At 39.8% G+C, this 26600-nt stretch overlaps 1 protein-coding gene and 1 pseudogene across 2 annotated transcripts in view; both read right to left on the reverse strand.

Annotated features, from left to right (window-relative positions):
* Positions 1-20299, reverse strand: part of LOC308649512 (uncharacterized protein) — a gene marked incomplete at its 5' end in the record, with an annotated part of 523997 nt that extends 503698 nt beyond the window's left edge. Inside the window, 2 exons of the mRNA XM_081295046.1 lie at positions 17065-17425; positions 20226-20299. Coding sequence (XP_081151172.1) covers positions 17071-17425; positions 20226-20299 — 429 coding nt within the window. The 3' untranslated portion in view covers positions 17065-17070. The remainder of the gene's footprint in view (positions 1-17064; positions 17426-20225) is intronic.
* Positions 20300-20576: 277 nt separating this feature from the next.
* LOC308649513 (large ribosomal subunit protein mL42-like) lies at positions 20577-22788 on the reverse strand (annotated as a pseudogene). The gene is made up of 2 exons: positions 22289-22788; positions 20577-20663 (listed from the first exon to the last, which is right to left on the reverse strand). The product of its transcript is annotated as a large ribosomal subunit protein mL42-like (transcript).
* Between the last annotated feature and the right edge of the window lie 3812 nt (positions 22789-26600).

Raw genomic sequence — 26600 nt, forward strand, 5'->3', positions numbered from 1 at the left:
AACACTATCCGAAAATTTTTTAAAAGGCTACAGTCTGATCTTTCTCTTTTTTGGGGACCTTCTCTATTATTTGATCACTGATTTGTGTTTTATACATTTATTTTTTATGCTAAGTCTTGCTGGGTGTTTCTTTTCAAAATAGTTTTTCCCTGCTGTATTTATAAACTCAATTTATGTTTAGTATAGATTGTAATAAACAAAAACCAGTAAGGGGGAGGAAGAATTACCCATAATACACCATCTAAAAAATTCACCTGTTGACTATATTTCCTTCCTTTCGTGGTTTTTAAAATTTTTTAACATTTAAATCTAAAATTCTCTACACCACTAGAAATACCTCACATTCCCACAACGCTTTTTTCCAAAAAGCTATATCTAGAGTTTTAGGGTGTTTTTTTTTTTTTTTTTAACCAGGGATTGAACTCAGGGGCACTCAACCACTAAGCCACATCCCCAGCCCTATAGTTTATATAGCACTCTATAGGACAGGCAGGCCAAATACTATTTTGCACACAGTTGCTTTCTAGGGTAGAGAAGTTAAAATGTTTGATATGCTGAAGTAGCAGTTTGTGGTTCAAAATGATACATCTTGAAAACAAGGAAGGTTTCCAAATTTTCAAGGGAGAAAATCACAATGGTATCACCAGGAACTGCTTAAAAAGTGAATAAAAACACTCCTACTGAATTGAACTCACCTAATACAATTCAACAAAACAGATGCTTATGCATTAGTCAGACATAGTAGGAGCCATGTTCAGGAGTCAGACATAGTAGGAGCCATGTTTCAAACAGAACTAGGGAAGAAAACAGGTGCTACAAGTAAGCTCCATCTAGATTAGCTCCATCTAGGTTATATTCATGATAAATAGAGACCCTAGAGACAACACCAACTTTGTTCCTAATTGGCTCACTGACAACCAGCAAGTCATACATCAGCCAGATTTTAGATCTTTCCTATGTGGACAGAGTTGGACATGACAAATCTAGTCTCTTGCATTTATTGTAGCCATTAAAACACACACACACAGCTTTTAAGACACATACATATATATTATGCAACTTTTTATATACCTTCCAAAAAAAAAAAAAGATGTGCCTATCCATAAGTACAGCTGGGTAGTAGTAAAGAATTAACCTTACCTAAAAATTAAGTCTAGCCTTTGCCCTAATTCTCAGGAAGTAATCTGTAAACCCTTGGAATGTCCTGCATATCCAAAGCCTTTGTTTACCAGGGGCTGCAAACCACTCCAAATAGTCTAACAATGTGATTTAAGGTAGCAGCTTTGGACCATGTATTATCAACCTCCTGAAAAACTGAAGACTTTATAAAAAGTCAACCATGCCAGCAATCAATTATATATAGACGTTGGACAAAATCTGAACACCAAGACCCGGAATTTTCCTTTAGTCAATATTCAGTCAGTACTGTCATACGTTAAGTGCCAGAAGTTAGCACTGTCCATGACCCCACTAGGAGAATAACCAGAAATTTCACATGTGGAACTCTTTGTGCCCCATGTATCTCTTCCCTTGGCTATTATAATCTGTACCTTTTCTTTTTTTTTTTCCCCCTAAAGAGAGAGTGAGAGAGGAGAGTGAGAGAGAGAGTGAGAGGGAATTTTTTTTAATATTTATTTTTTAGTTCTCGGAGGACACAACATCTTTGTTTGTATATAGTGCTGAGGATCAAACCCGGGCCGCACGCATGCCAGGCGAGCACGCTACCGCTTGAGCCACATCCCCAGCCCATGTACCTTTTCCACTATAATAAATCCAATCATAAGTACAAGCACTTTTAGCATCAGTACAAGAACTTTCAGAAGTTCTGTGACCTCATTCAGAGAATTACTGAACCAGAAAATAATCATGAGGATCCCCAAACTTGCAGTTGGGTGTCAAAAGTGAGGATGGTCAGCTGACAGAATGGCACTCTCCTCCAAATTTCATTCTTCCTTTCTTTCTTCATCCCCTCTTTTTCCCTCCCTCCCTTTCTTTCAAAATGGAACACCATTCCTATCCCTCTTAATGGGAAATGGGTGACAACTAGAGACTATACTTCCCAGCCTTCTTTAAAATCAGGAGAGGCGCAAGGCACACTCCTGTGATCCTAGAAATTTGGGAAGCTAGGGCAGGAGTTATCACAAATTGAAGGCCAACCTCAGCTAGTGAGACCCTGTTTCAAAATTAAGAGAAGACCTGGAGATATAGCTCTGTGGAAAAGCATTCCTGGGTTCAATCACCAATACCAAAAATCTTTGGAGACAGGTGCATGGAGTACTGCATACCTGGCATATGTTAAGGGTGCCTGAGTGGCAAACCACCCCCTTCATGGTAGGCACGTGAGCAGCAAAACGGTTACCCCGTATGCACAGCGCCTGAGCATGAGGCCATGTGTTGTGGTCCCAGTGCTTGCTCCACGGTCCACTCCTCGATTGGTCACCGAAAGGATAGTTGGCCAGAAATTGTATTGGTGGCTGCCTATAATCTGCTTAACTACTGCCCAAGAGTATATATACATGGTAACTATACAATAAAATCAGACCTGCTTCCAGCTTGGTCTCCAGAAGGTCTTAATTCGTGACTCCATAGTCACACTCTCCTCTACCCTGTTCTGTAGACCTCCTCGCTGGATGAGAGAGCCCACATAAAAATGCATCAAATCAGCAGTGACTAAGTTCTCACCATTGAGATACAAACACAACAATGCCTACAAAAAAAAATATATATATATATATATATATATGCTATATTCTTCTTCCCCTTTCCCATGCTCAAGACTGACTGGGAGTTGTTTACTTCTTTTTCAGGAATACAGTTGTGCGGTAACCCAGTTTCAACTATGGGAAAAGAATACAATAACCAATGGAATAGCCAGTTGCAATGGTGCAGGCCTCAAGTCACAGCATCTCAGGAGGTGAGGCAGGAGGATCACAAGTTTAAGGTCAACCTCAGTAACTTAGCAAGTCCCTAAGCAACTTAGTGAGAGCCTGCCTCAAATAAACAAACAAATAAATAAGAAAGGGTTGGGGGATGGTTCAGTGTAAAGCACCTCTAGGTTCAATCCCGAGAACCAAATAAAATAAAATAACCTAGGAATAGCTTAAAAAAAAAACAACAAAAAACAGAAGGAACCTCAGACCCTGAATGACCTGAAAAAGCAGAGTTGCTCACCTGCTATGTACTTTCTGCCTACTTTTAGACTATTACTAGCAAGAAGAAAACTTCCAATATTGATTTCACTGTATGCAGAAGTCTCTGTTATAGAGGCTTAGCCTGTCCCCTAAAATGTAAAAATACTTAAGCATTTTATTATGATTTTGATTCCATATTTAAGTAAACCAAACAGATTAAAGGAAATAAAGATAAAAAGACACATATTAAAAAAAACTGAAATTGCAAATTTGAAACACTTGTAAAATGCCCTAGTTTGAGACAGATCTTTTTTTTTTTTTTTTTTTTTTGGGGGGGGGGTATACCAGGGATTGAACCCAGGGGCACTTATCCACTGAGCCACATCCCAACCCTTTTTACTTTTTATTTTGAGACAAGAGTCTCACTAAGTTGCTGAGGCTTATGAGACTCCTGCCTCAGTCTCCTGAGCTGCTGGGATTACAAGTGTACACCACAGCACCCAGCTGAGGTGGATCTTATTGAAAGGAAAATTTCCATCCCAAACAATTCAAAATAAAAGAGCTTTCTCTCTCTCATCATTTGGTATATAACTACAAAAAAAATACAAAATGATATTTGATTTAACAAGGCCATGTGATACAAACTGAAGGGTGCATTCTGAAAGAATTATTATTTTCTTTCCTGGAATCACAGATTCCCGAAGGGAAAAAAAAAAAAGAAATAGACACTGTTTTAACGAATCACCAAGGAGGACTTCCTCTTTTGGCTTTCCAGAGCTGGAGAGAATTCTTCATCCAGTTTCCAAAAACCCTCCCTCAGTTTTCTGTTTTCTATGTTCCAAATCACATGGCCCAAAAGTTTTTCTTAAACATCTCCATTAGGATATCTCAGGTGCACCTCAAAGTCAGCATGTCTATAAGGAGGTAAAGCGCTTGCCTCACACATGCGAGACCCTGGGTTCGATCCTCAGCACCACATAAAAATAAAATAAAGGTATTGGGTCCAACTACAATAAACAAAATATTAAAAAAAAATAAAGCCAGACACTGTTATAAGCTGAAACCTACTGTTACAGCTTGGATATGAGCGTCCCCAAAAAAGTTTATGTGTTAATGAAGATTATTCAAAAGTGAAATGATTAGATCTTGAGAGTTATAATCTAATCAGTGGATTAACCTATCTGACAGATTAATACTTTGAACAGATTACTGGGTGGTAACTGTAGGCAGGTGGGGTGACTGGAGGAAGTAGGTCACAGGTTTGGGGGGGGGCGGGATGAGGGGAGAGGCATACTCTTGGGGATTATATTTTGTCCCTGGAACACAATGCACTTCCCTGCTCTGCTTCCTGGCTACCATGAGCTGAGCAGTTTTCTTCCACCATACGCTTCCACCATGATGTTATGCCTCGTCCAAAGTCCAGAGCAATAGTCAGTAGGGCGTAGACTGGGACCACTGAAACCTTGAGCCAGAATAAACTTTTCTCCCCTCTAAGTCATTCTTGTTAGGTATTTTGATCACAACAAAAAGCTAATACACCTACCTAACAGTCCAGACCACCCAAAAAGGAAACACAATCTTGTTTAATATTTCCCAATCTAGAGGAAGTCTGGCCCATTTGGAACATAGTCTACCTTATTATGCCCCCAATAAAAAAACAAAAACAAAACAAAGCACTTCTCACTCTCAAGATAGCCCACATTCTGCTCTGAGAATGTACACCTTCACATTTTTCTTTCTAATAAAGCTCTTTCCTGTTTGCTAAAACATGACTGTCCTTAAATTCTTTTATGTGATAGGGTTAAGAGCCTGGAAGGTCTGAGGAGGGGGTTTCTTCTGGCTCTGATGAGGTCTCCTCAGACTCCCTTATCACTTAAGTGTCAGCATCACTTAGTAGGTAGATTTGAGCTGAGAATGATTACAATGATCTGAAGGAGCAAAAGGGAACTAAGAAGAGGAGAGCAACAATGTCAGAAAAATTCATCATCAAAACCACAGAAAACATTCTGGAATTGACTGGTTTACAAAATACATGGCCAGATGTAATACTAACCAAGGTAACTGAGGCCTTGATTGTCATTCCAAGCATGTTGAGCCTTACTTTTTAAGTTTTAGGAAACTGTAAAATTGTATATATAAACAGCAGACAATGAGTTGGATACATATGGAGAGTTTCTGCCTCATGAGTCCAGTCTACATGAAGATCCACAAACCTGTCTTAGCGGATGTCCTTGTCTTGTGCATTCCACCCATATAATTCATTAGATCTCTGAACTCACATAGGAAACTGGCAAATGGTGATATAGAACAAATCACTTTGAGCAAATGCAACTAAAAATATATGGTCAAACACTCTTTTCTGGATCTGCTATCAGTTCCATCTTTCACCAATCTCTTTTCTCACAAATCCTTACATTAAATGTAATTGCAAGTGAATATAAAAGGTATAGAATGTTTAAAAAGTTGCCACTGCTTCTGGACTCTTTCCTTGCCTTCATGCCAAGAACTCCCTATCATATATTTTAAAACATAAGAGACAGTAGTTTTATAGATATAACATTATAAGGAGATACTACATTCTTTTTTTTTTTTTTAATGTAGTGCTGAGGATGGAACCCAGGGCCTCACATGTGCTAGGCAAGCCCTCTACTACTGAGCTACAGCCCCAGCAACATACTACATTCTTCAAGACACTAAAAGTCTAATTTGATGTAACAATTTATTCAGCACTCTATACTTGACTAATAGACTCTAGCTCCATGTAACAGTGAGAGCTCCAAAACAATCTTTAAATGACAATCAGAAATAAGATTTTCAATTGGGCATAAACAACATGCAAAAGAAAACTGTTCCAGCTGGGGTTGTGGCTCAGTGGTAGAGCACTTGCCTAGCATGTGCGAGGTCCTGGGTTCGATCCTCAGGACCACATAAAAATAAATAAAATAAAGGTATCGTGTCCAACTACACTGAAAAATAATTATTTAAAAAAAAAAACTCCTCCAAAAGCATAAAGTTAAACATGTTGGTAACTTTCTCTCAAGTGCTAAAATTCAAAACAGCAATTAAGTTACTACAAAACATTCTGCAACTCTAAAAACAAATAGATCATCAACCTCTCTACCTCACCCACAAAAATCTCACATAGATTTATTTTCTTTTCACTTAGTAGTAGGAAATAATCATTTAAAACTAAAAAAAACAATTCACAAAGAAATAAAAAATCAAACTTTTCACAGAAAAAATTAGTGCACTTTTAAAATACCAAGAAATATTTAGTTTACAACCCAACCTGCAACAAAATTTACATAAATAAGATATATGACTTAAATGAGTATAAACCCAGGCTTTAATTCTACTGTATTAATGAAAGAAAATGTTATAATCCTCAACAGAAGGTAATCTTTTTATATAAATATACTTTAATACAACTTGCTTCAATATTTAATATAAATATGTCAAAATATATATAATGAGTAGAATTTAGGCTTCTACCATTACTACTAGTTTTAGCTGTAACAAATTTGGCAAGTATGTGTTCTCACTTTTTCAGCTAATATTGTATAGTAATGAATTTGGCTAGCTTTTGTCCCTGGTTCCTGAAAGACTCAATGTTTCAAATTTCCCAAATGGTACAGTGTCTTTGTAACCCATGTGGGCTCCTCAAACCACATCTGACATATGAATTTATATTAACAGAGTAATTCCCAGTGGACCCCTAGTTTCAGGTCAGGGGCTGTCATGCTGGAAAGGTCAACCCATGTTATTAGAGAACTGGAACTTTGAGATAGGTAATACCAGCCTGACCTCCTGACCTCCAAGTAAGGAACAAGGCTAAAGACGTAGTTCAGTCTTACCTATATAATAAAACGTCAATAAAATCTCTGGACACTTAGGTTTGGGTGAGCTTCTCTGGCTGGTGTACCGAGAGCATAAAGTCTTGAGGGCATGAAAGCTTTATCCTCCCCCCACACATCTCATTTATCGGATCCTGTTCTTCCAAGAACAGCTTTCTTGAATTCTGAGTCATTCTAGCAAATTAACAAAGCTTAGGGGATAGTGGGGACTTTAGAAGTTATAGTGCCTTGATCAGAATTGTGAGTGGCCTGGAAATCCTAGAGCTTGTGACTGATAACTAAAGCGAGGGGATTCTGGCAGGCCCTGCCCTCAGTGTGATGCCTAACTTAACTCTGGGAAGTTGGTACCAGAATTACTCAGCAGCTAAAATACAGAATATACTGCCCTACTTCTCTTCCCAGGACTCTGGGACTTAAAGGAGGAAAGCTGAGTGAAACCATTCTTTAAGCTATAAAACATCCCAGTTAGTACCAAGTTTTTTATTTTAAGCTATGTTCTTTAATATATTAAAGAATTATTAAAATGTTTTTTAAATTAAAGAAATTTACCTTAAATCATCCATGTTAAAACAAAAAAGAGAGCTGGGCATGGTGGCGCATGCATGTAACCCCAGCAGCTCAGGAAGCTGAGACTGTAGGATTGAGGGTTCAAAGCCAGACTAAGCAATAGCTAAGAAACTCAGTGAGATCCTCTCTCTAAATAAAATACAAAAAAAACCCAGAGCCGGGGATGTGGCTCAGTGCTCAGTGGTTGAGTGTCTCTGAGTTCAATCCCCAGTACTCATCCTCCACCAAAAAGGAGGGGGGTTTAAAATAAAATTGACTATCCAAGCTTAAAAAAAAAAAAAAAAAAAAAAGGCTTAAAATAGCAAGCCAACAAGTCATCAAGAACTAGAGCCTGTTATTATAATAATAAGATTCCTAACTTGGTAAAAGGCATTTGAAAGGGCAAAGAATAATTATAATTTCAAACTACATAATTTAGACTAATGTCTAAAAGATAAAAATGCATTAAGTCAATTTTGAGTAATATCAAATGTAGGAATGATGGCGTTTAGAAAATGTAATGTGCACTCATTATTTTGTGACTAAACCTCTAAGAAGTTTCTCTTAAGTCTTGGGTCTGACCAAGAATGACAGAAGCTAGTAAGCAATATTTTGGTTATTCACATACTGGATTCAAGTACAAACTACTTACTTAACAGCCATATTTTTCCCCCATTCTCACTCTTTTAATTTAAGCCTAATGAGACCAATGTGCCCTTTAATAAGAGTCTCAAACCATCCTATGTGGATAAAGCAACTACCTTTCTACACAAGAGAACATATTTTCTTACTGCATTATAAATAGAGGACAAAATTTTTTTCTACTCACTTCCAATGATAAAAAACAATTCAAGCCTTTAAATCACAATTTTACAAAAACATATTGTTCAATATTCTGCCCTCTTAAATAAGAGATTTCAAAGTGTTGATTTTTCCATGGACGATACATGCACAGAGCAGAATGTAATAGGAAAAAAAAAAAAAGTCACTTTTAGAATTTAAAAAAAAAAAAAAAAACCATCTAGGTTCTAGCCCTAAATTTCTCCTCATTCACAGTTGAAAATTATCTGGATCTCATTTTCCTTCAGAAGGCTAGGGATACAATCTAAGATTCTTTCTAGCACCAGCATTCTGACTCTACTTAAGCATCAATTCAACAATTTTTATTTTAGTTGTTCTTACAAAAGAAAGTTTTACAAATAGACATCAAGAATCATTAAAACTTACGTTAAAATATTCCACAAATGTTTCCTTATTAAAAAAAAAAAAAAGATAACAAAAGATTTGCTCGGTAATCAGCAGAAAGACATTAATATTTTATTAAATATTTATGTTACCTGAAACTTATTTTCAGCAAATCTAAAGACAATTGTTTTCTTAAATCAAATCTATCACATCCATTACATTCAAAACCTTTCCAAACTATTTACAAAGCTGATGTACCATGAAATGTATGATGCTTTGACTTATCTTTAATGGCTTTTTAGAATGAGAAAAAAATGTAAATGATTTTGCATATTACCAACTTAATGTCTCACACATAAGGAACATGTAGGCACTGAAGTATAGTGATAGTTAAATCCAAAGAAACTAAAATCATAAAAAATGGTAAAACTGCCAGTAGTTTAAGAGGCTACCTACTCACAAATAATGTGATAAAATAAAATGGCAAGTTTCCAAACAGAAACCTTGTTATTTTTAATGTGGCTCACAGAAGAGTGGTTATGACCTTGAAATACAGAATGAGGTGGAACTTGGTAGAAATCCTGGCTATATTCTGACCTACCTGTGTGATCCAGCCAAGCAACATCATCTCTATAAATCTGTCTCTTTACAACTGTGCCTACCTTATATGTATTGTCTTGTGAATATTAAACAAGATAATGCACTTAGCAAAGAGCCCAGTAATTATTTAATAATGTAATAATTTAATAATTTAGTAATTATTAGATTTTGGACAAATGTAAATACAAGCAGTATTTCAATTTTTTAAAAAAGTTAAAGCCCAAAGTCGAGGATTCTAGGCAGACTGAGAAATAAAACATGTTACTACAAAGAGGACAAGTGGATCAAGTAAAAATAACTGGTACTATGCAAATATAATTAAAACAGAAGAATCTTAAGTTTACAAAAATAACTCAAGTTGTCTTAGCTCAAACTATTTATTATTACAAAGTCACTGTGTCTAGAAATTCTTTACTATTTCTGGAAATGCTAAAGAAGAAGCAATTACACTATGCAAAGAACAGAAGGATAAAGAAAGATATACAGTATAGTTGGACTGTGTTAAGCTCCAATTAAGAACCAAACACAATTTGAGGGGAAAAACTCAAAATGAAAGGCAGAAATTCAACACACTAAAGAGGATAAAACATCTTTTCCTTCCCAAATACTACAAGACTCATACCTTAACTGGATCCTCAAGGGCTTCCCTATCTAAAGACAGGAAGCCTCCAGCAAGTCCTTTCATCACCACAATCATATCTCCAGCAGAACTTCAAAGGGAAATATATAAAAGCCACTCTGGTGGGTGGCTGTTGAGATAATCACTCTTAGTATCTTCCACAAATCCGAGAATAAAAACCTGACTTACACATTAAGACCAAATACAGGTCATCATTCTCAGGAGTTTATTTTTCAATTTTTTCTAGACCTATACAAAATCTACTTATTAGAAACTAAACAAGTTCCATAAATCCATAAATATAATTTGGTAGCCCATAAAAATTCAGCCAAAAAAGGTCATAAGTATAAAAAAAATCAATTACTTCACATTTTATCTCATGCCAAATCTTAAGTCAAAACATTTTTTTTTTTTTTTTTTTTTTGGCAGTGCTAGGGACTGAACCCAGGCCTTAGTGCTCTACAACTGAGCCACATTCCCAGTCCCCAAGTAATTTTTTAAAAAGTATAAAATAACTCTCACAGAAACACCTTACATGTATTAATTCAAATTATTACTCACTGTAATCCTTTATAGTCATCTTACAGATAGATGAGCATACAAAGGCACCCACAGGTACTGTTTACTATAAAATTAGGGTAAAGTTTTATGAGTTTGGTACAGTCTGACCTTAAAGGACCTATAACAGGATAGGGATAAAAGATAATTATCACAACACATGAAAAATGGCAAATAGCCTAACCACTGAAGGGAAGATAACCTTTAGACTGGATCTTTGAAAGAGAGACTTTAAGTGAGTTTCCAAGTGTCCAGCATAGAAGTCTAAGACATGAGGTAACATTATGCTAGCAGAATTTGCAAAGGCAAAGCCAAGCCTATAAGAAACCACAAATCTACGTTTGGAAAGCAGGTAGATTGTAAAAACCAAAAAATTAGTTACTGGGCACTCCATAGCAAGAACCAAGGCCATGATATGTATTACTCAACTTCAGGAGCAAATAATGGCTTATTCTTGGAGATTAGAGGAGCCAGAGAGGCTAGGCAGATACACAGAATGAAGACTTGTTACATAAAGTGCTAACAGTTACAAGCGCTTTTTATGGCATGCCAGTCTACACGATTTCTTGTCACCCACGTACCATTTCTACCACTACATGACCTGAGAGGATGAAGACAGAGTTGGACCTAGATCATCTGTCACTTTTTAATTAAACAAGGGGGCTCAATGAAGGAGCTAGGCTATGTTAAGGTTCCTGCTTTTCCAACTGGGAATACATAGGAAGAGGAGTGAAACACACAGAAATGCCACTTTCCGTCCACACCGGGGCTGAGTCATTTCAACAGTGTGTGCAAGTGTGAAAGGGACACTTGTAAGGACAGTTGGGGAAAGGTGCGCTGCACATTAAGGGCCAGAGAAGTATCATGGAAACGCGAGTGATAAAAACTGCCTGTGGATACTCCGACAGGGACTGCGGGGCCCGGGCGTGGGGGACAGGCAGTGACTGGAGGCCAGGCGGAGAAGCGCGGCGCCCGCCGACATTCTGCCAGCGCTCGGGGAGCGTACGCCCGAACGAGCGGACGCCCGAACGCGCGCACGAATGAATGGCGCGGGACTCAATGGCCGGCCGAGGCGCCGGCGCAGGAGGAAGGAGTTTGCGGCGCGGGGCGGCGGGCGGCGTCCGCGGCGGGTCGCGGAGGGAAGGGCCGCGGGCTGGGGTCGGGGCGGCCGCGAGCGGCGGCGGCGGCGGCGGAGGGACTGGCGCGCCATGGCGGAGGGGGAAGGGGAGGTCACGCGTTACATAACCCGGCGGCCGCCGGCCGGCAGCCGCCGGCCGAGGGGCGGGCGCTGCGGGCAGCCCAGGCCGCGAGAGCACGGCCCATGCCGCCCGCGCCGGCGCGCCCGCCGCCACCCGCACCTCAGGCCGGCCGCCGCCGTGCGGGTCTGCGGCGTCTCAGGACGACGCGTGTCCGGCGCCACCCCGCCACCGGCCCGGGGTCGCTCACCTTCCGCGTTGCCCCAGACCACCATGCCCGAGCCCGGCTGCCTGCTCCGGCCTCGCGGGCTCCAGCGCCGCCGCCGCTGCAGAGTGCCCTCACCGGGGCCGGGGAGGAGCGCGGGGAAAGACAGTTGCTCCAACGCACCGCGGTCCAGGCTCCCCCACAGTCGCGGCGGCCGGTCTCGCGCGCGCCGCGGCGGCTCCGCCCCTCCCCCTCCGGCGGGCGCGCGCGCGCTAGCTCCGCCCCCGCCCACCCCGGCTGCGGCGCCCGGCTCGCGCGCGAGGCTCATACTCACTCTCGCGTGGCGAATGCGCTTGGCGCGCGCCTGGCCCAAAACGACCCTGCGCGACAGGCGCGGCGCAGTGCTGCGGCCCCGCCCTCCTCTCTCGCCGCCGCCAGCGGGGGCAGCGCCTCGGCTGCACGTGACCGTCTCGCGCGCGCGCGGGGGCGGGGGTGCACGGAGCTGGCCAGGCTCAGCATCACCCAGCTGCCGGTGCGCCGCCCTCGGGTCCCAGGCTCCTGCGTGTTGCTCCCGCTGCAGGGACGCTCCGCCCCACGCCGCCCCGCCGGCTCTGGGCTCCCCTGTCGCGGAGGACACAAGTGCTTCTTAAATGTATTATCTGCTATTCATGGCAAAATATACAAAAAAAAAAAAAAACACTTGAAACACACTTCTATATGCATATGGTAGAAAGCAATTTACTCCTTTGGATAATGTGGTTCATTACTTTTTTTAATGTTCATCACTTAAGTGAGGTTAGAATTTGTGAATCACCTTAGGAAACAAAAGTGACATTTACTGAACACTTGATGTGCTTCAGGCACTATGCTCAACGTTTCAATTAAGCATTTAAATTTCTCTAAAATCAGCCAAGTAAGGAATAATTGTCTTGAAAGATTAGGACACTGAGGTACAGAGAATTTGTGGGAACCTGCCCAGTGTCACACAGATAATTCTATAACTGTTAAAGCCAAACTAAAGTGAGACTCTCAAACTACCTTGATAACTGTCTCAAACAAGCATATGCAAACCACTGTTTTATTTTTTTAAAAGATGGAATATTCAACAATGTCAAACCAATAACTTGCCCAATATTAAGATTCTTTTCCTTTGCTGTTTCTTAATTGAAATTGCACTGTGAAAATGGTGAGAAGATATAAAAGATAATCTACCAATTAAATAATTTTCAACTTTTGTTAATCTCCACAAAAGCTATTTTTCTCAGTCTGAATTATTACAAAAAGAAATGTGGATTTAAATACAGAGGTATATGAAAAGGAGATTTTCTTTAATACTTACTTACTGAATAACTGCTATATTTTTTCAGACGCACCTTTAAAGATGCTATTATCTGCCTACTAAAGGAGGAGATCATTGCCTCTAACACTTAAAGGATGATCTGGGGATCTATTTCCTTAAGAGCTATACTGAGATTCAAAGAATTAGGTCAAAGTATAGCGAACAGACACATCCTCAGTGATTAAATAAAATATGCAAAATGGAGAAATTTATATTTATTCAAAAAAAGAACCAAAGCCCAAGGTTACTATTAAAATATAGTTAGGAATATAACTGAAATGGGTGAAGAATACTTCAAGGAACTACTCTCAAGCCCTTGGAAACTATTAAAGGGAAAAATCTCAGCTGCTTACTAAGAGTAGTAAAATACCTTTCTCTCCCTATATATATATATATATATATATATATATATATATATATATATATATATAAACTTATTACTTTTGTAAGTTAGGAAAACCTATCAAGTAATGTCATAAAACAAAACAAAGCATCTTTTTGGAGAAAAAGGTTTAAATAAAATTCTCCCACACCTATGCAGAGCAAATATCAAGTAGGGCAAATCTCTTGGGTTCTTTTATTCCCTACTTTTTGTGTCCTACTTTTTCCTAATAGAACTCAAGAAAGAATTTTAAAGGGGGGGGGGGAGGAGTAGTACATAAGATTTTTTGTGTGTGCCCTCTTTTGTTTGTGAACACCTAAGTAGAAATGTATTTCCTACACTAGAGATTTATTGTTTCTTCAGTAATATTTGTTTATCAAATTGTTTTGATGTTCTTAGGTTCATACGTGATCCTGACCATCACAATTAAAACGTGTTATTAAAGTTAAGTCTATGACTACAAATCAAAAGTAGTAAGAACCAATGCACCAGACAACTCCAACACCCAACACATTAGTACTATATTTGGAAGAATGGTTTACCTTTTTAATTCTGAAAGTCTGGACTCAATTGTTTCCTGTTTTATTTGAACCTTCTGAGCACTACTTATAATTTTTGTTAAATCTTCCTGGCGAATTTTATTTTCTTCTGGTTTTGAAGACGAAACCTTTCAAAAAGCAAATTTAGAAAATCAAAAATACACTGCACACCCATGATTATAATTCAAAGCTTCCCTATTATAAGAATTTTTTGTGATCTACTCAAAGGGAGATTTTGTTCTAAAAGCCCAGGGTGGAATTCTAGGAAAAGAATACACTTCACAGCTCATCCAGAGAGAAAGCAAGAAATAATCAGAAAACAAAACAAAAAAAAATTTCTTTAAGTTTCCATGAGCAGTAATATCTTAGGGTTTTTTTTCTTTTCCTTCTGCCAAATTCCCTGTAATTTTCTCAAGCCTTTTTATTACCACATTCCACTTTTAATTAAATTTATACAGTAATGGCTACATGGCAGGTCATTTTCTTTCATGGTTTACAGCCCTTTTATGGATTTAGTAAAAATATCTTATTTCAGCAAAAGATATTCATTCAAAAATGTAATAATTAATGCCTACCATGTACAAAGTACTTATTCTGTACAACGGATATATATCAGTAAACAACAAAAAAAGTCCTACAGTGAGGACTTTTTTTCAGTCAACACAGGAATGAACCTTCCTAATATAATAATGACTCTTCATCCTCAATCAGAATGTTGTAAGCATTTTCCTTTCATCAAGAAAATAAAGAATGAGCTCTCACTACAGATGAACACAGGGAAAGGTGGAGGATAGAATATTTAATTAAATTTTATTGGTCTGATTCATTCTAACAAAGAACACCTGTGTAATTTCTGTACATTCTGCATTACAATAGCTAAAATTGCTCATTGGTCAATCATACATGTCAAAATCTTAGCTAAATAATGTTAACAACAACTCACCTTCCTTTTAATGTTCTCCAACAAGTCATCCTGGCCTTGTTTGAAGTAAGGATGCTGAAATTCAACAGGACCATCTCTTTCCTGCTTTACTATTCCAGAGTCAATATGTACTACTTTACGGAAACCATCTGAAAAAAATTGAAAATTTAATCACACTGGAATTAGACAACAGTCAAAAAGTCACAATGCTTGTGTGGAATTTTCCTTTATCATCTATCTTAATGAGAAAAAAAATGGTTTAATCAGTAATTGGTTAGCAGAACAAATAAACTGCTGTCCATACTTACACATATTTAGTTGCCTTACAAAGCTTGCCATGTTATTGTGCTTGAAGTATTTTGGAAGAATTTCTTTTGCAAATCTTTGTTCATCCAAGACCAGAAAACTTTGGCCATTCTAAAGAAAACCAGAAAAGGTCAATTAGTTAAGGTTCTCTGGCACACTCATATATATGAATCCCAAATCTGTCCTGACCAGTCCTTCCATGATACCTTCAAATCAAAATTCTATTCCTGATAATGGCAACAACAACAACAAATTGCAATTAAGTGCCAAACTGCAATTAAATTTTTCGATATCTACCTGACACCAAATACTGCATTATATCATTAGCATTTCCATTAAATAAGAAAAATAGACCATTTCTGCTATCTTGTATAACAATAAAATAAATAAGATAAATTAAAAGGAAACACATTTTATCAGTATCTGTAGTAGACACTATACTAAGATGCACTGATTACAAATCAACTGCAAAACTCGAAGCTATATGTTTACTACATTAACACTGAAAGTTAACAGTGGCCAGGTGAGGGGGCCCAAGCCTGTAATCCCAGAGAGTAGGAAGGCTGAGGGAGGAGGATCTAATAAATATCCACAATACATACAAAACTCCTACAATTCAACAACAAAAATCAAACAACCTAACTAAAACAAAACAAAACAAAGGACTGTAGTAGACCTTTCTCCAAAGAACATTTATAAATATAGTCAATAAGCACATGAAAAGGCACTCAATATCACTAATCATTAGAAATAAAATCAAAACCACTATGAGATACCTACTACTTCGTAGCCATTAAGATGGTCATGAGCAAAAAACAAAAAATAAGTATTGATGAAGATGTGGAGAAATTTGAACTCGTGTGAATTGCCAATGGAATATAAAAGTGTGGCTACTATGGAAAGAGTATAGTAGATCCTCAAAAAATTAAAACAATCACTATAATATCCAGCAATTCCTGTTATAGATATGTACTTAAAAGAAGAAAAAGAAGCATAAACTTTGAAGCTCACAATAGCATTATTTATAATAGCCAAAAGGTAGAAACAACCAAAATGTCCAACAGTTGAATAGATAAACAAAATGTAGTATATACATTGAAATATTCAGTCTTAAAAAGTCATGATTGCTCTCATTATATCAAACAAGACATTTGGTATTTGTTTTTTAGGGATTGATAAGCAATAGCCTGCGTTTGAACATCTGTCTACTCCCCCGACAGCTCTCCTCATAAAAGGTCCCAGATGCAAAGCGAGGGGTGTGTGCGTGTGGTCAGGTCCTAGGGTACAGATTTCCCCAGCTAACCCCGCGCCGAAGAGCCCGGCCTGGATCTCCGGTCCCGATCCCTACCGGAGCCGGATGGAGGATGAGTGTGCAATAACGTGGCTCCCGCGCCCTAGGTACCTCCTCTGCCTAGGCTGTGCGGGCCGATTCGGAACGCGACCCGGCCGGACCGTTACGGGCCGCCCCTCCCCCACCGCGGCCCGCGGCGAGCATTGCGGCTGGGCCCCAGCTCCCCTCGTGACCAATACCAGGGGTCCTCTAGAGGCTGCACGCAAAGGCCGCGCGGTGCCGCACAGCCGCCCCGCGCCTGGCAGGGAGCCTCGAGCCTCAGGCCGCGAGGGACAACCCCGCGGGAGGGAGCGGGAGGAGGCGTTCGGAGGCCGCAGTGCCCCGACCATACCTGGCTCTAGGCGATGAACTCGTTGGTGTGGGTTTCCTCCACAAACGTCCACAGCTTGCTGAGGAAAGCCGGCACGTTCCAACTCTGCTTCATCGTTAACCAGCCGCAGAAATTCCGAATTTTACACCCCAACGCGGCGGCGGTGCTGGCCGAGGCGTCGGCGGCGGTGCTGGCCGAGGCGTCGGCGGCGGTGCTGGCCGAGGCGTCGGCGGCGGTGCTGGCCGAGGCGTCGGCGGCGGTGCTGGCCGAGGCGTCGGCGGCGGTGCTGGCCGAGGCGTCGGCGGCGGTGCTGGCCGAGGCGTCGGCGGCGGTGCTGGCCGAGGCGTCGGCGGCGGTGCTGGCCGAGGCGTCGGCGGCGGTGCTGGCCGAGGCGTCGGCGGCGGTGCTGGCCGAGGCGTCGGCGGCGGTGCTGGCCGAGGCGTCGGCGGCGGTGCTGGCCGAGGCGTCGGCGGCGGTGCTGGCCGAGGCGTCGGCGGCGGTGCTGGCCGAGGCGTCGGCGGCGGTGCTGGCCGAGGCGTCGGCGGCGGTGCTGGCCGAGGCGTCGGCGGCGGTGCTGGCCGAGGCGTCGGCGGCGGTGCTGGCCGAGGCGTCGGCGGCGGTGCTGGCCGAGGCGTCGGCGGCGGTGCTGGCCGAGGCGTCGGCGGCGGTGCTGGCCGAGGCGTCGGCGGCGGTGCTGGCCGAGGCGTCGGCGGCGGTGGCAGCAACTGCTCCCCGAGAACGCCCACCACGCAGGCGCAGCAGCTCTGGGGCCCCGCCCCCCACCCAGCCCTGCCGGGCGCTCAGCTAGGCTAGGAGGCCTGGCGACCGCACTGACAGACAAATCTCTGTGCTCCGCCCATGCGCGCTGGTCTCGCGCGGGTCCTCTGCGGAGCCAGACCTAGGCCCCGGCCGCGCCACAGAGAAAAGTGACTGGATGCTGCCGGCGTGATGGGCGGGAGTTAAAGGGGACGCTGCCTTCTTATTTGCCTTTTTTTTTTTTTTAAAGAGAGTGACAGAGGAGAGAGAGAATTTTTAATATTTTTTTATAGATATAATGGGCTATAAGCCAAACTTTTATAAAACTTTGTATCATAAAGATGATCTATTTCAAAATAAGGATTTCATTCATTTTTATTCATCCTGATAGAAATTACTAAAGTAATTGAATAAAACAGAAAATACACAAAACAAACAATGGGAAATATCTTATATTTTAGTTCTCGGGGGACACAACATCTTTTTTGGTATGTGGTGCTGAGGATCGAACCCCGGCCGCACGCACGCCAGGCGAGCGCGCTACCGCTTGAGCCGCATCCCCAGCCCCTTATTTGCCTTTTATATGGGAGGTTTCACTGTAGCGGACCTCCAGCTTAGGAGAAGGCGCTTAGTTGTTTCTATTGGGAAGGGCATTGAATTCTCTGGCTGTGTCAGAAAGGGCTACAAAAAGCCATCAGGGGCTTTTGAGTCCTTAGTTTAGCAAGCAAAGTGTAATTTGCATCTGGGTAGTGGAAGGGATAAATCACGTGAGGCACAGGGCAGCTTTCCAATGTGATGTGTTAGGCCCAAATAGAAACTGTTAAAGTAATGAACCTTATCCTTAAAGTTTAATTAGGGGAAAGCGACTCCTTTAAAATATTTATCGAAAAGAGGAATTTAAACAATAACTATTTTGTATATACGGATTACTGTAAACCAGGCACTGTAATAGGCATGCTGTTACATGTTGTTTATAATTATGCAAACATCAATGCCTACTCTGTGCCCAGCCTAAAATGAATTAGCCTAATTCTTTTCTGGGGAGGGGGTAAGGAGAGTGAGGGGGAGTTTAGGAGGCGGAACAGAATTAAACCCAGGAGCACTTAACCACTGAGTCACATCCCCAGTCTATTATTATTATTATTATTATTATTATTATTATTATTATTATTTTGATGTAGGGTCTTCCGAAATTGCTAAGGGCCTCACTAAATTGCAGAACTTTTATTCTCCTGCCTCAGCCTCTGGAGCTGCTGGGTTTACAGGCCTGTGCCATCAGGCCCAGCTCATTGTCTAATACTTTATATTATTTTAGTCAAATTAATTGTTTCTTCAGGTACACTGTAGGTACATTTTTATTTACCCGAAATAGTTTGGCATATGGAAAAAATTATTGGGCAAGGAAAAAGTAAGTCTGAGTTTGGGTTCAGCTTCAGGGACACTTTAATGTATGTTAAATTACACTGGTACTGTGTCATTTGGAAGAATTCTTTAATGTATCTGCAAAGGTTTTTTCCCATTTCTTCCTTGGAGATAAGAATATATTTTCCCATAGTTTCCCTAATAATATAGCTGAAAAATTCTTTGAAAGTATGAAGAATTGTGCAAAATTAAACTTTTAGCTTTTACAATAGTCAGCAAAAAATAAGATTTGCAAATAAAGATAATTCACTATAGAATTAGTTTCCTACCTAGGTATATGTAAAATAGTCTATTTTAAAAAATGTACATAATTTCCAATGAGCACATATTGATTGAATACTGACTTTGTGTTCAGCACTGGCTTATTCGCTGAAACAAAATCAGATGTATGAAGGGATACAAGTAATAAAGGATTTTTGATTAGCTTTTATATATGACAAGGGCTTTACAGCTCTTATTCAATCCCCACAACCATCCAATCATTGAAATTGAAGCTTCAGAGTACCTGATTCAGATTCTCATCCAATCAATTATGCAAAAATCTGGTATCAACAGTGTAACCTGACTTAGTGATTAATAATTATTTTCAAGGATAAGAAGACTGAAGCCAAAGATGAACTACACAGAGGTTTCTACCTACATTCCTTTCTGAACAATGTGTTGATTTTTCTCCATTTTGGAATGGTATTTACCAGATCTAGTGCCTCTTACATCAAATGTGAGTGAAAATACCTCTTATACTCACTTCACAGAGTGAAACTCAACGAACTGACATTTTTCTCCACAATCCTACAGATACCTTTCTAAAACACAAATCTGAAAACCTTATCTTCTCGTTGAAGTCATTCAGTGGCTTCCCATAATTTCCAGAACTAAGTCTAAACCTTTAAGATGGCATGAAAGACCTTCAGTGTTCTGATACTACCTACTATTGGAGTCATGGTCCAGCACTCTTCACACCTTAGCCTGAGCCACACCTGACTGCTTCACCGCTGTTATTTTACAAGTCACATTCTTTCACACCTCTGTATATTTCCACCACTGTTGCCTCTCCTGGAGAGCCTTTCTGGTTCCCCATTATACCCTAAATTCCTCCTTAACGTTCAAGGTCAGTTGCATGCAGATCTCATCTCTTTGGTGAAATCTTCCTTGGTGATCTTTATTATAGCACTTATTACATCATATTGAAATGTATGTGCCTTTTTATACTGGACTATGAAAATACTTTTAATATAAAGACTGTCATAATTACATCCATTCACCTACAAAGCTATCACAGTGTTTTGTATACATTAAACTCAATAAGTATTAGTTGAATAAATCAATGAATACACAGATAAGTGCTAACCATCCATTTAGTCAAGCTTCCTTTTCCTTGAAAAGGCCAGGATAGAACTGAATGACTTCTGACCTTTTAGATCAAAGTCTGAATCAAGGACTCCCTGGGACACATTAAAGACTTGCAAATTAATGACAGAACTCTTGCTTTATAAAGCCCTTATACGTGGTGATTGTTAGATTTGCTATAGTTTACTCTAAAATACTCCTACTTAAACAGTAATATGTAGTGTGACCCTTAATTGTAATTTGCACCCTGGGGATAGTTAATGGTTAAAATACTCTAATTAAGAATACACACTCCAGAGGCATTTGGTTAGCATTTGAAAGATGTAACAAATTCCTACTCTCTGAAAGCATTCTTTCTTTTTTTTTTTTTAAATCAGCATCAAAGTTTTGTTAATTAGAATAATATATGTGAAAATGAATTTGTGTGTGAAATGAGTGAAGTTCAGGATATTTGTGTTTACTAAAAACTGTGTACACCTCCACTTTGGACTAAACTGGGAATCCTGATACTTGAGCAATAACACCCTTCTTCTGAAGGTGCCCTTGTCCCTGACCTTAGGATTCTTATCCTCTTAATCAAAGCATTTGGGTGCTCTGGGGCGAAAGTAAAAATGGAGGCTCTCCTACAATTTGTTTTGCCATAGTTTTCATAAGACATAATAGGTTAGGGATGTGGTAGAGTGAATGCTGGTAGCATGGGTCTTTGGGTTTGATCACCAGCACAAAAAAGAAAAAGAAAAAAGACATGTTTGGTAAAATATCCAAGAAGATCAAATTTAATTATTATTGTCTGGTATTCTGTTAATGGAACAGTGATGTTTAAAATCATTAATGAATAAAGACATAATTATTAAATCATGTTTATTCCATATAATTATTTTTTCTTGATTTTATTTCAACAAAGTCACTGATTAGGCTGTCATCATCAAAATTGTTACATAATCTGTGTTGTATGGATGTTATTGATGTTATTGATCAAAAATGTAATTGCACTCAAAGTGAAAGACCCCCCAGACCCTCAAATCCCCCGTCCAAAAGAGAACTAGCGTCACACTGGCTGCAAAAGCAAGAGGCAAGTTTATTAATACACAGGCGCCTGCGGGTGCACAGCAAAACCTCAGCCGAAGCTTTGGTGAACTGGCACACCGGGCTTTGGGGTACAGATCTTTTATAGGGAAAAAGGAGTTGTTTCCCGCCTAGCACAGTAACAGGTGTCCCATTGGTCCCTTTGAATCCAGCGTACAAGTCACTTAAAGGGTAAAAAGCACAAATGTATTTAAAAACCAATCTATTTTCTAAAATTATTAAAAATAAATGTTGAATGTTGAAAAATTAGGTATGTTCATAATTTAAGTTATATTCAGAATTGTTACAAAATTAAAATTCAATAAATTATATTTAATAAATTTTAAATTTTAAAAACTATTCACATAAATATCATATTTTAAATTTAATATTTTGAAAGAAAATCAAATGGATTAAATGCTTCAAAAAATAAACTCTCTTTTACTCTGAAACAGTTCTGTCTCTGGCATGGATAGAAAGTAGAGTAACCTAAAATCTTGTATTTCAAAGGCATAGGAGATAGAGTGATGTTAAGAACTGTAGGATGCCAACACTGGGTGCTAGATCCCAAGTGATAGAGGGGCATATTTCTTTCTTTTTTTTAATATATGAAAAGACATTTTATTATATTACCAAATAACATATTAGTGAATACGCTAGATTGCATTTTCTCAAATGGCAAATGAGACACCAGATAACATTTTTCTTTGATTCTCCCAGGAGTCTCAATATCATCTGTCTTTTGGTTCAGATTCTTATGACATCTATGATACTGTCCATGAGGATACCAACGATGTTTAGTAGTAAAGAACATTTTGCTAAATTTTTCTATCATGGGTCCTTGCTCAAGGTGTTCATCTTTTTCTTCTAATCTGGTTTTTAGCACTTGATCATGTGTTTCTTCATTACTGTGCACAGGATCTGGTTGAGAAATAGGTTGTGTATGTTCACATGGGATATCCACAGAATAGGACACCATACTAATGTCCTGCCATCAGATGTCAAAGCAAGCTCTACTTTGCAATTATAGGCATCTGGAAGAGAAGAAAATGTGGACTTATGACAAACACCAGAAAAAGCACTGTTTTGAACTGGAAATAAATGCTTCCAGAGAATTCTCTTTGATATCATCCATTTGAATGCTATCGCTGCCATGGTGTTATAAAGATGATCAGACCATATGATGAAAGATGTTCTGAAGAGCAACCACCTTTAAAATATGCTTCTAGGCACACCAATTTTTACTCCAGGAGACCACCTCCGCCTATTTGATTCTTAATGAGTATATGCATTAGGATATTCAAGGCCTTCTAAAATCCTGGGTTCTAGGCAGAGAACTGCTCTAGAGTATGAAAGTAATACATCTAGATTTTACCAACTCTCTTGAACATTTGCTGAGACCTAATGTTGGAACATTGCAACATCAGTGTACTTCACCTGGTTTATAGAATGGGGGACTAGCTTTTTGCATATTTTTGGTAACGTATCTTTGTAACCGTGGCAGAATAGCAACTGATTCTTAGTTCTTCTACTTGATGGTACCGTTGTGAAAAGAAAATGAGTCGACTTTCACTAATTCTGATTCTTTGGGACTACAAAAAATCCAATCACTGAAATAGTCAAATTGGCTTAGCTTAGTCATCAAGAATGTAAATCTGGCAAAATTCTCCAGATTGAAGCAACAAAACAGATCCTTACATTGAACTATGAGTTCAGTTAGATGGAAAACTGAATTTCAGTGCTGGATTGTAGGTTTAATTGCATGGCACCTTTCAGATATTAGTGGTTAAGGATATATTCCAAGATATATTTCCAATCTCTTAGGATAAAGACCTCCTAACATCACTCTGTGAAGAACTCCCATTTCCTCCGTATAAGTTCTATACCATTTATTTTCTTGATCTACTGGAACAACCTACCAAACATTTGTACAAATTACCTCATTTGACACCTGGTGGCATCCTTTCAACTTTGACATAATTGGTAATCTAATACCAGATATATATATATATATATATATATATATATATACACACACACACACACACACACACACACACACATATATGTATATATACAGACATATATATTCACATACATGTAGATGGTTTTGTGGATTATTTTTATACAAAGGTATTTAACATTTTTTTTTCTGAGGTGGAGTCTTACTATGTTACATAGATTGGTCTTGAATATCTGACCTTAAGTGATCTTCCTGTCTACTCTTACAGAGTAGCTAGGACCACAAATGTGTATCACTGCACTTGCCTAAAAAAAAAAATCTATATTTACTTTTAATTGTGGTAAAATATATATTGTATAAAGTTCACTATGTTAACTTTTTTTTTTTTTTTTTTTTTTGGTACTGGGGATTGAACCCAGGGGTACTTAACCAATGAGCCACATTGCCAGCTTTTTAGTTTTTTTTTATTTTGATAGAGAGTCTAAGTTGCTTAGGACCTTGCTAAATTGCTGGGTCTATCCTTGAATTTATGATCTTCCTGACTCAACCTTCCAAATCACTGAAAGTACAGACTTGCACCACTAGGCCTGGCTATGTTAATTATTTTTAAGTGTTCAATTTAGTAGTTCAGTACATTCATATTGTTGTGTAAACAATCTCCAAAACTCTTTTAATATTATAAATGTAAAACTGTATTCTCATGACAACTACCATTTCTCCACTCCCCCAGTCTCTGGAAACCACCATTTACTTTCTGACTTTATAAATTAGATTACTCACATATATCTGTATCTCATATATATCTGTTCATACAGTATTCATTTTGGAGAATAGCTTATTTCACTTGCCATAATGTCCCCAAGATTCAACCATGTTGTAGCATGTTTTATAATTTTCTTTCTTTATAAGGTAGAATCCTATATGTACACACACACACACACACACACACACCACTGAATTTTGTTATCCTTTTATCTGTCAATGGACATGCTAGTTGCTTCCATCTTTTGGCTGTTATAAATGGTGTTACCATGAACATTGATATATATAATTTGATGAATTTTGCTTTTCTCATTTTGACAACACTTGGTGAAAATTATTTCAATTGGCACAATTATAATTTACTCTTTTTAATAATATCATGGTGCTCCACAATGTGTTTAGAGCAGAATATATCCAGGCTACTGATGGACATTTGTTTCATTTCAAGGAGCTTATTTATTTAATTATTTACACACCCCCCTCCACCGGGGATTAAATCCAGGGGCACTTAACCCCTGAACCACATCCCTAGCCCTTTGTATTTTTTATTTTGAGATAGGGTCTCCCTAAATTGCTTAAGGCCTCACTAAGTTGCTGAGGCTGGCTTTGAACTTGTGATCCTCTTACTACCTCAGCCTCCCCAGATGCTAGGGTACAGGCATGTACTATCATGCCCAGCATTTATTTACACTTAAAGATCCTGAAAAAAAAAAAAAGGGAGAGAGAAAGAAAGAGGGTAAAGAAGGTAGGAAGGAAGGAAGGAAAGGAGGGAGGGAGGGAGGGAGAGAGAGAAGGAAGGAAGGAAGGAAGGAAGGAAGGAAGGAAGGAAGGAAGGAAGGAAGGAAAGAAAGAAAGACTGGCTGAAAGAAAGAAATCTCAAGCTTAAATCCTTAAATATTGGTGCTTTTATTTCTTTGGATTAGTGAATTCAGATCTTCATGAATGATTTACATAGCAAATCTATATTTTCCATTATTACCAGCATACAAAAAGAAAGTAACACTGATTAAAAAAAATTCCCCTATTTGAGCCAAGAGAAAGCTATTGTATATGCATCCAAGGCTATGATGCTCCTAGCAACCAGAAATGTCAACATCATGCTTCTATGGCAATAGCAAATATTTAAGCTTGACAAAATAATCTAATATTTGGTGCTCAGGGGAGATTTCACCATTGGATATAAATGAAAGAAAATACCTTTATTCTTTGGTATTTTCATAACCGTTAATGCAACATCAGGAAACTAAATCTTACTTGTAACTTTTTGGGAATTGGTAGCTGAAGATATATTCTATATCTGTTTTGGACTAATTTCTTTATGCTTTATTTTTCACTAGTTCAATTAATAATTTATGGTAACTATCTCCTGTAGACTTACTCAACTGCAAGAGGAGAAAAGCAGCTAATATTTATGGAGATACTTACGGGCATTGAGATCCAGAGAATTTTGGTCACATTCCCACAGGCTCACAAATCAGCATGTTTACGTATGGAAATATGTATGTACATATGAGAGGATACTGGAAGCGTGCAAAATATTTCCACTTTGAAGCCTATGTCTTTCCACTATGTTGTTTAGGATTTATCTTATGATGGGCCTATTCTATGATGGATGAAACCTGGTGTCTCAAGTCTGATGTGTCTGGAATAAGTGCTTGCCATCCCCAGTCCAAAGTGGTAGCCTTCCCTTTGCTTCTCTTTCTCTTCTCAAGCCTATAACTGGGCTGCAGTTTTCTGATTTGGTGCAGATTTGGGCCACCAGTGTATACCCACTTGGCTTGGCTGCTCTCTTAGCTCTTACACATGGTTTGTCACAGGCAGACTGACTTTAGGGGCCAGTTAAAAATTAAGACTATTGGATTCGGCTCCAAACTCCGGCGCTGCCGCCGCCGATCGGACTCCGGGCCACGGTGGGCGCCGTGCGCGGCGAGGACCCGGAGCCTCTGCGCGCCCCGAGGAGGACGCCGCCGGCGAGAGGGTCGCGGCGCCCCGCCACTGCCCGCCACCGCCTGGCCGGCGGCTGGAAACAGGAGCGCGCCTGAGCCCATGGCGAAGGGACCCGCCGCCGCCGCCGCCACCGCCGCCAGCTCCCGGGCACCATGCGAGCCGCCCGGAGCCTCCGCGGCGGCGTCTGCCTGCTGCTCGCCGCGATCCTGGACCTGGCGCGCGGCTACCTGACCCTTAACATTGAGCCTCTGCCCCCTGTGGTGGCTGGGGACGCGGTGACCTTGAAGTGTAATTT

The sequence above is a fragment of the Spermophilus citellus genome, assembly GCF_964194105.1.
Source record: "Spermophilus citellus genome assembly, chromosome: 5".
NCBI lineage: Eukaryota > Metazoa > Chordata > Mammalia > Rodentia > Sciuridae > Spermophilus > Spermophilus citellus.